The 16736-nt window shown below is 34.9% G+C and overlaps 1 protein-coding gene across 4 annotated transcripts in view; it reads left to right on the plus strand.

Moving 5' to 3' along the window:
- The window catches only part of LOC144978602 (flap endonuclease GEN homolog 1-like), a 51859-nt gene that overhangs the window by 20384 nt on the left and 14739 nt on the right, over positions 1 to 16736 (plus strand). For all 4 annotated transcript variants that reach the window (XM_078924889.1, XM_078924885.1, XM_078924898.1 and 1 more), the window contains 2 exons: positions 11279 to 11391; positions 14184 to 14389. In XM_078924889.1, the coding sequence (XP_078781015.1) occupies positions 11279 to 11391; positions 14184 to 14389 (319 nt within the window). The remainder of the gene's footprint in view (positions 1 to 11278; positions 11392 to 14183; positions 14390 to 16736) is intronic.

The following is a 16736-nucleotide window of genomic DNA, read 5'->3' on the forward strand; positions in this document are numbered from 1 at the left end:
TAATTATAATTTATCAACAGGAAAAGAGTACTGATGAATCTCTTTATGTAGCTGATTTGTCATAATATTAGTAGAATTTGATAGATGGGACTATGTGATGTTGCAGTTGATATTAAATCGTAACATTATATACCATTTGTAATACATATTTCACTGAATGTAATGATTCGTTTGGTTTGTTGTTGTTAATATATGAAAAATTAATTTATGTAATAAAAACAACTTTTTTAAAATACAGAAACATGAGACATGAGATTGTATACATGAAGATAACTGAAGGAGGGAAACGAGTGGATAATCAACAGACAGCTTTTATCATGTACTGAGAAGCGTTCATTATATACTGGATATTCAAGGTAAATATCACAAGAGACATGGTATAACTATAGGAATTATTTATTCAGATTATCTCATTTTGATAGTTTACCACTTGTTTCTGGCCATCTAAATCTAGTTGAGTTGATTGCAAATTATTTTAAATAATCACAGAATTTCAAGACAATGCTAGATAACGATATTATGTCTTTGTTAACATTACCTAACTGAAATTATGATGGAATTATACTGAAATCTAATCTTATCAGTTGAGATAAGATTATGTTGACAAATTTTACGATGATTTTTTAAAAGCACTCAGTAACTTTTTGCCTTAGCATGGGAGAATTTACTTGTTATTTGTCTACTTGAGATTTATGAAAAACTAAAGCAAAAGGAAAGAGAAACCCCCCCCCCCCCCCATTAAAATCTGATTCGCTTTTGGACCAACGTACCAGCCAGTATCAAGCTTTTGAACAGTATTGAACTCTTAAAAGATTCATTACGTACTATCAGGAAGGTAACACATTTTATCTTTTGGAATATCAACATTGCCACTAATGCTCAGTCAAGAGTCATTCGATATATAGGAGACATGCGATAATATAACTTTTGGAATAGTATTTTTAAAATCTGTCTTCTTGGTTTTTATTAGTCATTGTCTTACTCTACTTGTAAGTATTGCAAATAAAATTGAAAATATTGTGAATATCCCATCAAATTTTTCCTTTTCACTAATGTGACCAAAACGTTGTTTCACTATGAATTTTGCTTTGAATGGATATCAAATATAGGATCGCGAAAGGTTTTTCACTTGTTTTCAACTTGACCCCATGGCCAACTTAGTGTAAGATTTCAATTTAAGAAAAATCACAAGACTTTTCTGTGATTCAGAATGGTTTTGATTTTTTTATTCCTTTGAAAATAATCTGGAACATCCACAGAGCAGAGAAAATCGGGTCATTCAATTTTTTATACAAATCCTTTTTTAGGCAAACTTCTCTATAAATGATAATAATTTTAAAAGAAAATGAAGGGCCTTTCTTGACGAAAGCTTTTGCTGAGGCTCTTTCATCACATATTTTTAAAAATGGAACTTCACAGTTTCGATTATGATTATCAATTTTCCTTTTTATCATTCTCTCTTCACAGGATGAGAATACAACCATACCTGTAATGGAGAAACATATCTATATTTTAAAAAATGATTTTCAGTGTGAATGATATGAATGAAATGACAATAAAAGTGATATAAATTTATAATCTGTTTTTAATTTATTTGGATTTCACAAGTTGTGTAATGGCCCCCAGATACAGCGGGGCTGATGAAACAGAGGCAGTCCTCACAATAGCACTAGAGGTGAGGTCTTGTATATGCAAGGTGTGATTTCCATTGATACAGTTTAAGTACTGTACTGTTTTTATTCATTCAGGTGCACGCTGTAGGTTTTTTTTTTTTTTTTGTTTGTTGTTTTTTAAAAACAATCTTTGGACTTTTATAAAAATTTAAGACTCGATTGAATTCTGACTCAATGCAAATCAACTTTGTTCCAACTCTTCAATTACAAATTGCAATGAACTTGTGTTTCCTTCTCTCTCTGTTAACCTAACCTAAAAAAAAAAAGTTGAGCTTTTATATAGCGCAATATCCACTAAACGTGCTCAAAGCACTTTACAGGGGTCCTGACCAACAGCAACACTTAACATATAGCATATAGGACGAAAACGCTGTTAACGGCCAGGTACTCATTTTACACCTGAGTACGGTGAGAGAATGTGAGTAAAGAGCCTTTTCCAAGGACTCAACTAAATGCTGAGCGAGGCTCAAAGAACCCAGGACCTTCCGATCCGAAAGCGAGTGTCATACCACAAGACCACATAGCCGCACAACCTACAGGTTATTCGATATGTGAGTTTAATACATATAATCCTACCGCGATGATAGACTAGCAATTTATCTAAAGATCTTGCAATCGTCTTTTGTCATAACTTTCCATTCTGGGTTACACAAAAAAGCTAGCAGTGTCCTTGTTACAAAAGTACTTTGATGTTGAAAAGATAGCATCCTAACACTGTAATCTTTATCATTTTATTTATATGTTGGCAGGTGTAAGACTCATTCATTTTGCAATTATCTTTAACAATTTTATTAACCATTAAACAATGATGTTGGTAATAATAATAATAATAATAATAATAATAATAATAATAATAATAATAATAATAATAATAATAATAATAATAATAATAATAATAATACAGTGCACTCTCCCAATAACGACCTCTCCGAATAACGACATTCTCCCGATAACGACATTGGCCCCCGGTCCCGATTTTTTTACTATATAATGTTATTAGTAATAAAACTCTCTAAATATTGACAGACTTTTTAGACCACTCTCCGGATAACGACATTGAGTTAGCAATAATCGGCTGTGACTTTGCTAGATACAAAAATGAAAATAGCTAAAATGTTGTTTCCGGTAAGTTTCATTTCATTCTCTGAGCCAGAGGCACCTCATAGCCAATGAGATCACTTTGTTATCGGCCAATGAAATGTCCTACCAGAGGCACCTCATAGCCAATGAGATCACTTGGCAGTGACCGGCGAGGTATCAGTCGATTCCATTGTTGACAGTATCAAACAGAGACAGGAGCCACCCGAAGATGACGGCCATGATGAAGATGAAGCTGCCCCTCTTGTCACGGGTAGTGACGCAAATTCGGCACTACAAACTCTCAGACGGTTTGCACTGCAACATAAGGATGGTGCATCTATTTTCGACTTGTTGCATCAGATAGAAGATAAAGTCGGCCCTATGATTTACAGCAACAAGCGACAGACTGGGATTATGGATTTCTTCTCTAAATCGAAATCCGACAGTTAGTTTAAAATAAACAAAAACAAAAAACAAAAACAAAAAAAAAAAAACCAACAAAAAAAAACCAACAAAAAAACATTTTTAATGTGGCCATGTGTTCAGTTGTATTATTAAATACAGCTGCACTCATGCCGGTCCCAAGCCCGGATAAACAACAGAGGGAAAATGACACACAAAAAACAACAACAACAAAAACAACAAAAACAAACAACAAAACTACACACACACACACACACACACACTTCGTGTATTTTACATGTTTGGAAAGTCCGATCTCTGATCACCCACTATGGTTGGTACATTAATGTACATTCTAAGGGTCTAACCACACCCCTTTTTCCGCCATCTTGAAATTTTCCGAATAACGACATGTTCCCGATAACGACATGCACCTCTGGTCCCGAGCCATGTCGTTATCGGGAGAGTGCACTGTAATAATAATAATTATTATTATCATTATTGATTATACTACTAGTAGTAATAGTAACAGTTGGACCAAGTAAATAAATCTAAACATTTATTTTGCTCATTTCCACAGATAGCCATGAACAATGGGCTTCACAATGTTTCATATTTACCCCCCCCTCCCCCAGTTAGGCGACCCTTGTGTACTAAAACTGTCACTACACTATCCATCATTGTCTGTCGCAATACTACTTCAATCGAGTGGGGTAATGTGTATAAAGTGCCTTAGCCAGGGAAACATTGCAGGGACCAGATTTTTTATGATTAGTCACCCAACTTATTGCTGGTCACACTTAGCATTGCTCGACATTTTTGACAAGACAATAAACCTTACCGCTGAGCCACATGAGCCATTAGTTCTAGTAGTAGTTGTGGTATCAGTGGTTATAGTACAGTAATGGTAGCAGCAGTTATAGTAGATGTAGTATTCTGTCAAAAAGGTCATCTGAGGGAAGAGATAGGAGAGGATTCGAATTTACTCTCTTGATTGCATTGACCTTATGCTTTGATTATTGATACAAAGTAAAATAAATTGTGGTCCACCTCAACCCAAAACGAGCCACAATCTTAGTTTCCTTGGACATAGATATGGTTTTGTTGAGGGGGGGGGGGGGAACTATGATTATGGTTTTCCTACAAAATAATAATAAGGGGCATTTTGGTTATGAAAACTGTGGTCGTGGTCTCCTTAGGTGTTTCCCTCAGAGTAAACAGCTTGAATTTATTCACGGGCCAACTTCAGTTTACTGCCTGAGCAACAAGTAAATCAATAAACAAAAGGTTGGTTGGATGTGCATGACATTACTAAGTGTCAATTGCAGCAATAGTTTGGGTCATTTGCATCTAATTATAAAAAAATGTGGGTCATGTTTTGACGCTATTGATGAAAGTATTATTTAGTTAAAGGCAATGGTTAAGGGGAAGCTAGATGGATGTGTATCCTTTTCTATGATCTAAGGGTAATGATACCAATTGAGGAAGAGAAGCTTTGTATGAAATATTTTCATAATATGAATGCTCTTTACAAGAAAAAAATTCAGACTTTTTAAAACTTATGCAAAGGGCATCTAACTTGCCTCATGAGCTAAATGGAAAAGGTATTGTGACATATTTCAAGATATTGAAAAGGAAGAAATAATACTTTGAAATTGGAAGTGATAAGGAAGAAGTGATGAACTATATAAACTCCTGACTTATCCTTGGAATGAGCTGTACTATACTCAACTTACTTACAAATGTTTTGGATTAATGAAAAATAATGATGTACAACCTGTGTTTAGAAATCCCTCAAAAAAAAAAAGGGAGATTTTATAGGATGCGATATCCAATAAATTGTGTGTACGTTAAGCAACAAATTTCACTGGAACTATGCACTTCTTAGTTAAAGCAAACCCCTTTTATGCAACAGTCAGGAGACAAGAGACAAGCTTTATTGTTATTATTTGTGAAATATCCACCGCTAGAAGTAGGTCATCAATTCTGTATAATAAGTGGCTTCTGTCTGTCTGTTTGTGCATGTGTGTATTCGAGGCTGACAGACAAACGCTTCGACTGATTTGCATCAAAATCGGCACAGACCTAAAAATGGACATGGGCTGACCGGAAGTGACGCCACAAAACCGGAAATAACTTCATCGGTCAAAACTCACTTTTGAGAAGTTCAATCTCTCCTCAAAGACTAGGGAATCTTGAAGTGATACTTGGGGGGGGGGGGGGGGGGCGTAGTAGTACAGGAAGTGACATCACTAAACCAGAAGGGAATCCTTGAAACAGGAAGTTAATCATGAAAGACACCATAATAATAATAATAATAATATTAATAATAATAATACTAAATGGCATTTATATAGCGCTTCACCCCGTTGCCACAGGCTCTAATCGCTTTACAGTGATATAGAACAAAACATATTACAGTAAGACAAGTGTTGCTGGAAAAGTGATACAAATTCAATTTAACAACAACAAAAAATGATAATAGTATAGCAACTTATGACGTAAAAAGATAAAACTTTAATGAGATTTGAAAGTTTTCAACGAATCCGAACATTTCACATGTGATAGGAGAGAGTTCCGAAAATGGGGGGGGGGGGGGGGGGGGCAGAAAATGAAAAGATTGTTCACCTATTTTACGCAATGTCTTATGTTTGACAAGGATTCATTGGTCATTGCTTGACCTCAAGTTTCTATTGGGGCAATATATGTTAAGAAGGACTTTAATATAGGGAGGGGGGGGGGGGGGACTGTTAGTGCTCAATGATTTGTAGACAACAGTAGAAATCTTATAGGCAACTCTTTTCTTCACAGGAAGCCAATGTAACTCACAGAGGAGAGTTGCTGATGGGTATTTTGGTTATTTTGTAAAATGAGTCTGGCTGCGTTATTTTGAGCAACCTGAAGTTTACACATATTGTCTTTAGCTAAATTCTCCCAGAGGGAGTTACAATTGTCCAATTTGGCTAAAACAAAGGACTAATCAAAAGTTCTACAATATGCCTTGGTATTAAATGGCGAAGTTTTTGTTTGTTTTTTCTTTTCTATGAATTTAGATTGAATGGTGTTACTCACATGGCTTGTCATGGAAAGGTCTTTATCAATGATGACGCCAAGGTTTTTTGATTTATTTGAAATTTCTATTGTTCTGTTTCCGAGAGTAATAGCTGATTTGTTTACATGGTTAAGAATACTCGGCTTTCAACACATCAAGGTCTCAGTTTTATTATCATTTAGTTTTTTTTAGATTTAATCATGTTAAAACAGCTCAAAATTCGTTTTATTAAGAATTGTAAATTACTAAGGGGTAATGAGTCATAAATTTGCATATCATCTGCATAAAAATGATAACTCAGATTGATTCTGGATATCACACTAGAAAGGGGCTGCATATATACAGTTAAAAGGACAGTGCCAAGATCAGAGCCTTGTGGCACTCCAAAGTTTAGTAAAACTTGCTCTGACTGGACACCATTGACCACGACAGTCTGCCATCGATCCTGTAAATATGATGTAAACCATTTAAGGGCAATTTATTTTACACCAAACATATTTTCTAGTCTTCTTAACAAAATGTCATGGTTATTGGTGTCAAGAGCAGCTGAAAGACCTAAAAAGGCATAACAAATTGATATTGTTAGCATCGGCATTAGATAACAAATCATTAAACATTTTAAGAAGCGCCGTTTCAGTTTCATCACTGTACTGTGTTACTGTGTGGCTGACTGGAAAGTTGTTCCAAACTGTTGTTCTTAAGATGAGAAGATAATTGTGTAAGAACTATCTTCTCCAAAAGTTTTGACAAAAAAGGTAAATTTGATACAGGACGATAATTGTGTAATACATTGTGGTCTAGTGATGGTTTCTTCACTAGTGGTTTGACGAGAGCACTTTTAAAACACTATGGAACATCGCCAGTCCGTAGGGATGTAGATTGATGTAATGGATGGTTATTATGTATTGATGGAGTTGGTCAAAAGCTGTGCTGGTAAGGGATCAAGGTTACAGGATTTAATGGGGGCGTTTGTGATCAACTCTCTATTGAAATTGGATGAAACTTGGTAAAACTTGTCTAAAGGGGTACCACAGAATGTATCTGTATCTAAAGATGGTTCAGGCTGATCTAGTTCTAAACGAATGTTATGGATTTTGTCTTGAAAAATGTTGACGAATATGTTTGGCAAGTCTCTTTTGTTAGTTGTAGATGGAAATGAAGTACATCTTCCACGTCTCAATTGATCATTACAGATGCCAAATAATTGTTTACAGGATTTAGAAGTTTGTAATTTTGAAAGAAAGTATGAGGTCTTTGCCTTTTTATTGTTGTCTTCCAAGCGCAAAACGTGTTCTTGTATATTTCACGTGGAATGTTTTCAGCAGTCTTTCCGCTCTCCAGCACTTCGTTTTAGCTTCTTTAACGTCCGACGTATACCACAGAGCATACATCCGGTTGGAAAAATTAATACCTTTGATGTTTCTGGTTGATTTGATGTTTTTTGGCATGGTTTTGAAAGATTGAAAGAAATGAGGGAGTGGTCCAAAAAGGAGAGGTTATCGACAAGGGCATTGGTTTTTTGGGATTCTGAATTTCCACAATTACCCAACCTAAAATATGACCAGCCAAGTGGGTTGGCGCTGTTACGATCTGGCTCATGTTGTTCTCTGATAGTGACTCATGCAATTTAGCGGTGTCTGTGATGTCAAAATGAAAATTAAAGTTGCAGAGTATGATTGAATTGCCAGGAGGCGTGTTGCAATGTTAACATCTCGTTGATTTCTTTCCTAACATCTAGTAATTTTAATTTGTTTTACTTCTTTGAGGAAAGCTTTAGAATTACCAAAAGTAATGTAATCAATGATGTGACCCTTAGAAACCATAAGTGGGCATGATAAACAGGAGAATCGTCCGATTTTCTCAGAACATGATACAAGCGTGAAGTGACAAATAAACGAAGCCTTAGAGCCATTGGAAGTGATTTAACCTACACCTGAAGTGACCTCTTGAAATCAGACGTGGGACTAAAAGATTGAGGAAACCTAAAGTGGAGGGAGGCTTTATTTCATTTTACGCTTATTAAACTCACATGTGGCTGTTATTCTCCTCCAAAGTGGCAAAGAGTTGTGCAGGGAAGGATGATGCTTGCACACTTGCATCATGTCTTGCAGCCTTTCTTGCTTCCACAACGAACCAGTTACCACCTCTTTTGGTGGTAAAGTGGTCCATACAGTCTTCCAGCCACCTGCTTCATTTTTCTTCCAACTTCAGTCAGAAGGAGATGTGAGTCTTTCTGTAACAATTTCCCCTAAACATTTTCTCCTTGAAATATTGTCTGAAGAACATGCTGATACACAACATCTGACGTTGGTGGAATATTTTTGATAGCTCTGCATCTCTGTGCAAATAGCTGCTGGCGTGTATCACTTACCATTGCCATATTTTTTATTTTGCACTATTATTTTCATACAGAAGAGCAACAAACTTTTCGATCATTTTAAAGCAGGCTTCGGAAGATTTTTTTTTCAAGAAATGCAGGGGTTACATCACTGAAAGCATCCCATGTTGCCCATTCTGTGATTTTTTCCCCCTTTGAGACAAAACAAAAAGAATTAGAATGTAAGGTTGGCAGTGCATCAATGGTGTCTGTTGGAAGTCTGGCTGCTATTTCTTGGGCTGCAATATGACAATAATGCTTTCTGGGCCAAATAAAATCCAAAAACTCTTCAGCTTTTAGCTTCCCAGAAAAGAGAATGGCGAGCACAGCCAAATCTGTATCCGCTGTTCTTATGAAAATTTTCTAAAATCTCTAGCTGAATGCAATTTTTGGCATGCAGAAATAATTATGTGTTAACTTTTTCTTGTTTTCAATTATCAATGACTGACATTGCAGTAGGAGTGTTGATAGCTTTCTTTTGACAAATTGTGACCACCATTTTTCTCCCCTGTATGAAGGCAAATCAATTGTGTTGAACATTGGAATAGGTCTTCATTATTTGTTTTGTTTCATAGGAACCTGTCCAGTTGGATAGAATTGGCACTCTAGGTGTCACTTTAGGGTTTTAACCATGTTCTTTTTTTCAGTCGCGTGGGTGATTTAAACTATCACGAACAAATTGTCTCATACCACATCTAGTCTTTGCACTGAGTCCAGTTGATTGATGATATATGGAATGAAAACACGATCTCATATTCCTGAAAAGTGCGCAATGCATCAGTGGAGGTCAGATGGACGATAAATGCACCATCAAACAGTTTTGCCTCTTTAGGTGATGTGCCAAATGATTGTGTGGAGATGTTTTCTACCTGCCCAATGTTAGATGGAACTGCTAATGATTTGTCAATGATAGGCTCGTCATCATCTAAATAACCAGAGATTTGCTCTACATCAAAACTTTGTTCACTTTTGCGTAAAAGCTCATAACTGTCGTGGATATGCTCCAGGCCATTATCCTCATCACCTACTGAATCAGACACAGTGACACAAGCAATCTCAGAACTGCGAAACCCAAGAGGATTTCCATACTTCTGTCTATGCAACTGGTCAGTTGACCTTAATTGACCTGGCATAACAAAAAAGATCTTATGGTTTATGGTAGATGAACGGGCCTGAAATGGACTCATTTTTAGTGGTGCATGAATTTGCTTTTTGGATCTAGTTCTAGATGGTATGCGTACGGTACACACTTTCACATCACAGTCTTCACACAAACTGTAGCTTCTTTTAATATTGGAGACTACAAAATAAATAAAGTAAATTCTTACCTTATCTAGATCCTTGAATCCACACTGAATTGATGATTTGAAGGTTTCTAAGCATTAATTAATCAGAATATTTCCTGCTATTTAGCATGTTCCCTCCTTTTGACTATCTATTTCCAGAAAAAAACAAAACATGGCAAGCACTCCTTAATTCTATAGCTACCTTAATTATATGCAAAACAGACAAATAAATCGGTTCCACAGTTAGTGAGCAATGTTTTGACACTTTGATGAAGGAATTGCATCACGACACCTGATGACACTATGCATCATTTTCAGTCATGTATTGATTTGTGAGTGATGCTCGGGATCTAGGGGCTGTTAGCTTTGGTTGAAAGGCAAGTACTTAAGGTGGCTACAGGTCGTCGGTATATGATTGTCGGTTGATATCATGGGCAAAATATACTTTATTTTAAAAAATTTAGTCAAAAATAAAAACACTAAAATGTGTATTCAACTAGTTTTAATAAAATATATGATAACTGACGTAATTTTCAAAAGTGTATTCAGTGTATGTTGATAGAATAACCTGAGAGTCATACTATATGGTAAAAGTTTAAAAAAAAGACATCCATGTGAATAGCTTGACAGGCATAGCAACAAGAGGTCACAGAGGAACCATCAATTGGAACAATCAATTTCCTCAGTCGTTCATTCTTTTTCTTTTCCGAGTTAAAATCTACATCACAATCGAGCGAAATTGATGTATGAAAAGCCATTAGTCACATCAAAAAGAGGATGTTTTCGAGATTTTGAAATCACTGTATGTCTTTTAAATGAAGAAAAATACTCTTGCCTCTTTTAAAATTTTCAAACAGAAGATTAAACTGCTTACATTACATATGCTTAATCACTTTAACTAAAAAGTGCAAGTTAAAACATTTACCATACACTCTATAAAGGTACTCAAAGGGTTTTGATTAATTATGTTAAATGAAAGAAGATATATCTTTTGTCTGAAAAAAAAAATTACGTATATGAATATTCATATATCACATTTCTGTGGATTCACTGTGCATGATGCTCTTTACAAACTCTTCATTTATTTGCCCAGCTTGTCATATGGAATCAAATTTCTATTTCATACAGTCCTATCATAAAAAAAATAGCAAAACCCAATAAATATCACAGCAGTTTCTGCCTTACACTGCTACATTGTCCATTGTCTTTTGAGCAAATATAATCCCTGTACACTTAATAAATAAATTTAAAAAAGACTAGTTCTTGAGATGTCCTTCACAAACAGTTGTTCCCCATCCTAGGTGTCCAAAAACACAAGTTTGACTGTATATATATACTTTCATTTACACTTATTGAGGTATATTTTTTATTTCATGATTGCTGTCTTATTATTTTGAAATAATTTCAGGATGAGAGGATGGAGGAACAACCCTGAAATACTCTCGATTATTGAAGAGGAGAAGAAATTAAATACAGATAACAAAAAGAAATCAGCACATTGTTCCCGTTGTGGACATTTGGGTAACTGCTGATAATTACTCCTTATGATAATATTATTATATATTATAGTGAAGGCGTAAGATGCATGTATTTTATTTATTTTTTTTATTTTAAAAGATTTTAAAACCTATCTGTTTGGCTTTACATATTTGGGTTTTGACATAAGTCACTTTGTTAAGCATTTCCCTCATAATGTCTCTTTTTCTCTTTATTATCACTAATGCCGAACCCAGTTTGTCTGTCATGGTTGTTTTTCTTTGTATTGTCACCTTCACAAGATGAGGTCATGCAAATTTTTGATTTTTTCGATAGAGGTCTTCTGTCCAACATGCCTTTTTTTTACTTGGTGCACCACATGTACCCCCTATTCACATCAATTAACGTTTCTCAAGTCTAAGATTGGGAATTTTCATTCCCATGAGATATTGCAATCCTTTTCAAGGCAGCATTTTGTATATGAATTTTTAAAAAAATGAATGTGTTAATATGAAATCCCCTCACTGTAATAAGTTGGGAGTGTATGCGTATATTGCACACAAGCCACCCTCTCTACTTTTAGCAGAATCCATATTATGATTTTAAGATTTCAGTTCAGTTCAATTTAGAATTTCTTTATTGTCAGAATATGCAGCATATTACTTGGGGTACATGGGAGTAACAGCAAATAAAATAAGATCTTTATCTGACATGTAAATTATTAAGCATAGGTAAACAAAACAAAACATCAACACATCACTTTATAACATTAACTCACACTCTCTCACATTTATCTGACTTTGGGAATTTTGTTTTTAATTATCCTAGTTTGAAATATGTTAATTAAAATCTAGGAAGTGACTAGATATTGCTAATATCGATGAGCAGCCGTCATATCCCGTCCTACATGTTAAATATTACTGTCGGCCAGGGATCCCTTGTAAAGTGCTTTTAGCACGTTTAATGGATATTGCGCGATATAAAAGCTCAAAAAGCTCAATTTTGGTAATCGCAAAATCAGAGTCACTTACGCTATAAAAAGGAAAACATTTGCCTTTTTTGTTTTCCTCCTTATGTGCAATTAACATTAAAAATAACCATATAAAAATGATATTCAAATTTTAAAGAATGTCTTTTAATTAGACATGATTAAATATACAGGTTAAGCTGTTTGACCATGGACTGGAATGTCCTGGTGTTCAAATCCCAATGGGGACAACTATTTTTCAATGTAAATTTTTAAAAATTACTATTTTTTTTTTTTTTTTAACTTTTTCTAAAATTTATTTTTAAAAAATCTAATTTAATTTTTTAAGTTCATTTATTTGTTAATATATTCTTCTTCTTCATCTTCTTCTCCTTCTTCTTCTTCGTCTTCTTCTTCTTCTTCTTCTTCTTCTTCTTCTTCTTCTTCTTCTTCTTCTTCTTCTTCTTCTTCTTCTTCTTCTTCTTCTTCTTCTTCTTCTTCTTCTTCTTCATCTTCTTCTCCTTCTTCTCCTTCTCTTCTTTTTTTTCTTTCATTAAATAATATTTATCATTTTCTTCGTTATTCGTTTACCATGTTTTATTGTTGTTGTTTTTGTTGTTGTTGTTGTTGTTGTTGTTGTTCTTCTTCTTCTTCTTCTTCTTCTTCTTCTTCTTCTTCTTCTTCTTCTACTTCTTCTTCCTCTTCTTCTTCTTCTTGTGCGGCTATGTGGTATTGTGGTAAGACACTTCAGAAGGTCCTGGGTTCAAGCCTTGCTCAACGCATAGTTGAGTCCTTGGAAAAGACTCTTTATTCACATTCTCTCACCGTACTCGGCTGTAAAATGAGTACCTGGGTGTTAACAGCATTGTCTCTGTCCGAAAAAAATGGTAAAATCGCCTAACAGGTGTCCTGTCCCGTCCTAAACTAAATGTTAAATGTTGCTGTTGGCTAGGGACCCCTTGTAAAGTGTTTTGAGCACGTTTAGTGGATATTGCACTATATAAAAGCTCAATAAAAAAAATATTTTTTCTTCTTCTTCTGATTATTATTATCATTATTATAATCATTATTATTAATCATTAATATTATTATTATTATTATTATTATTATTATTATTATTATTATTATTATTATTATTATTATTATTATTATTATTACTATTATTATTATTATTATTACTCTCAGGCAAATGAACGATAAATAAGTGGTCACAACAGTAAACTTACGAAAATCAAGATGAAAATTATTGAGTGATACGTAGCCATGACCCAGCAGGTAACTATAGAAATCGCTATAATATCGCCTGCCTAAAATTTAAAGACCCACCCAAAACAAGCACTTGGTTAAGAAAAACTGCAAAGTATTTACATTTTTTACCATCCCACAAATATATAAGGTTTTTATATTGACTAAAAGAGGGCGTTTCTCTTATGTGTTCAAGCAAAATGTTCTTTAACACTGCAGCAGTATATCTAAAAGCAGGGTTTGTCTTATCAGCGGGTTACTTCATATTGTCAGGTCTCCAGGCTCTAGGGATCCAGGATAAATGGGTGTAGATGCAAGCCATTAGGAGCTGCTGAATTAGATGGAAAACAAGCCTTGCTTGTTATTGAAACTGCAGAATGGAAATGATAAATTACAAAGTGTCTTATTTGGAAATGTTTTGTGAGCTACATTATCCTTTTTTCTTTTAGATTATTGTTTGCCATGCTATGAACTACACTTTTTATTCATTACTGATTTAGATTGCCATTTTCTTTTTGGGTTTTGCTGACATATTATAGTTTTCTGTAAGTATATGTAGCAAGATATCGGTATTATGGATACATATCATGTTTTGTTTTATTATCTTGTTTATTATTAAACTCAGGCACCCTCCCTAGACACAGCAAAAATGGTTGTTCTCATTGCAACACACCCAAAGAATGTAATGAAAAGACGGAGGATAGTGGTATGGCACCTTGTTCGTGTGAATTTCATGCCCTGGAGAGAAAGAAGAAACCATTTTTGACAGAGCTGAAAGTTCGTAAAGCAGCTTTATGTCAGCCATGTTTCCCAGATGAAAAGGATGAAGAAGTAAGAATAATTTTCCAATAGTATTACAGTTTGGCTCTCACAATGGCTTACCATGCTCATTACCATTTCCCCTCGACTACTCTATTTATTAATTCTATACAGTGCAGCACAGGAATCTCAAACACACAAATCTTGAAACCACGGAAATCTCTAACGCTTTTCTATCCCCCTTTTTAATCTCTGATAAACTGGACATTCACTTTCGTATTTGTTCATAAAATACTTTCGCCTTATGTTTGTATTGAATGGAAATGAAAGCTATGATCACTCTCAGTGTGGCATTAAGTGAATTAGTTAATTTAATAAGCATACGTTTGTCTGGAGTGTGTATGTGTGTGTGTGTCTGTGTGTGAGTGTGTCTGGAGGGGGGTGCTAAGCATGATTAACCAGTATCATACCCTAATGTGATGTCCTGGCTTTGTCTTCTTATTATAGACAGAATGTAGTAAATGCAAAAAGAAGTTAATTTTTTAATCTTACACAAATTGACATGGTTCAGTCCCTTGATTAATGGACAGATGTCTTCAAACTTGAGGTCAAGCAATGACCAATCAATCCTTGTCAAACCTAAGCCATTGCGTAAAATAGGTGAACAGTCTTTTCAATTTTTGGCCCCCCATTTTTGGAACTCTCTCCCATCACACGTGAGATGCTCGGATTAGTTGACAACGTTCAAATCTCGCTTAAAGTTTTATCTTTTTACGTCATAATGTTGCAATATTATTTTCATATTTTGTTGTTGTTAAATTGAATTCGTATCACGTTTCCTTCACACTTGTCTCACTGTAATATGTTTTGTTTTATATCACTGTAAAGCGCTTAGAGCCTGTGACAACGGGGTAAAGCGCTATATAAATGCCATTTATTATTAAAATGGCAAACGTTAATGTTCGTATGATTCCAGATTAAAGACCCGCCATAGCAAGGCCACTAACAAAGATTTACATATTTTTATGCTTAAAAAATCCGAATTTGATAAAGAACATCTGTACCAATCTGAAATGCATCAAAGTGCTTAATTTTCACCCTTATTTATGTGAATTGCCTTTTAAAGACGATGAATAAGAATATGGAACTACAGTTCTAGACCATTTCCTACATAGCCAGACATTTTATGATGCTAAGAAAAATGACAAACACTTTTTAAAAAACTTCCTCGTCACTTAATTTGCCATTCGATAAATTTAAAGCCATTTACATCGAACAATTACAGGGAAATTATTGTTAAGTCCTGGCACTGGTTGCTAGAACATCACCCAAACGAGTCCAGAGTTGACTGAACCCACCTAGGGCTGCTAGTTTATCTGAACTCTTCAAGCACCCAATCAGGCTATAAAAAGCGATGCATGAGGAGAGAGAGAGTGAGTTCTGAGAGTTTTCTTGACTGGACATGATACTGCGTACAGCAGTTGTGTTTAATTTCATTTTATTATTTATAAGTACTGTGGTGTTCTTTATTCGTGGGTGGAAGGAGAGAGACAGGAAATGGATTGATAAGTATTTTTGTGTCGTTCCCATCTGTGTTTTAGATCTAAAATTATAGTCTGTAATAAATTTATCGTTATACTCACCCAATTTCCAATGTGGAAGAACTGTTCAAGAGATTTTGTATAAGTAAAATGGAGAAAGTTATGAAGGATGGCGATCATCCCCTTCACAAATATATTAAGTTCTCCATGAGGAGCCGTCGCCTTATATCTATATAAACAAAGACAACACGTCACCTTAACCCTCTCGTGTTCAGATTCTTTTTGGGGGAGTAGATAATGAGTTCCCTATATGGCCATGTCAATCATGTAGACATCCTTTGATGATATAAGCCTACTCTTTGATATCTGTAGTCGCCTTTTCGTTTTCTACGGTCACTCATGGCTAAACTCCGCCCAGAAACGATTTCATAGGTCCGTCCATCACCAAATTTCAAACTTTTGTTCTCGTGAGTTCATAAGTTTTTTGACCGAAGAACGATTGGCTACTGAGCATCTTGAGCCTTCAACGATTGGTCGTTCTGGCAGCTCACGTGTCAACAGCCGTCAACAATGAATTGAATCATCGTTTAGGCAGTGGAAGACGGCCATGGAATAGTTGCGTCACATCGCCACGTTGTTGAATAAATTATCCAGGCATGGTCGATAGGTAAAAAAGCCAAATTATGTTCTAGTTACATTTGAAACAAACAAAGTATATCACTGATCTCGTCTCTTTGAGATATAAAGAATGGTATAAAAATCAAGAAAATCGGCCGATAAATAAAAAAGTTGCTAAAAAAAGCTAAAATAAACAAAAGCAATTTTTAAAATCAAATTTATTCGTAAAACAGTTGGTTTTCAACCGATTTTTATGAAAC

The sequence above is a fragment of the Berghia stephanieae genome, chromosome 1 (assembly GCF_034508935.2).
Source record: "Berghia stephanieae isolate SIO BIC M18660-M18661 chromosome 1, UCSD_Bste_1.3, whole genome shotgun sequence".
Taxonomy (NCBI): Eukaryota; Metazoa; Mollusca; class Gastropoda; order Nudibranchia; family Aeolidiidae; genus Berghia; species Berghia stephanieae.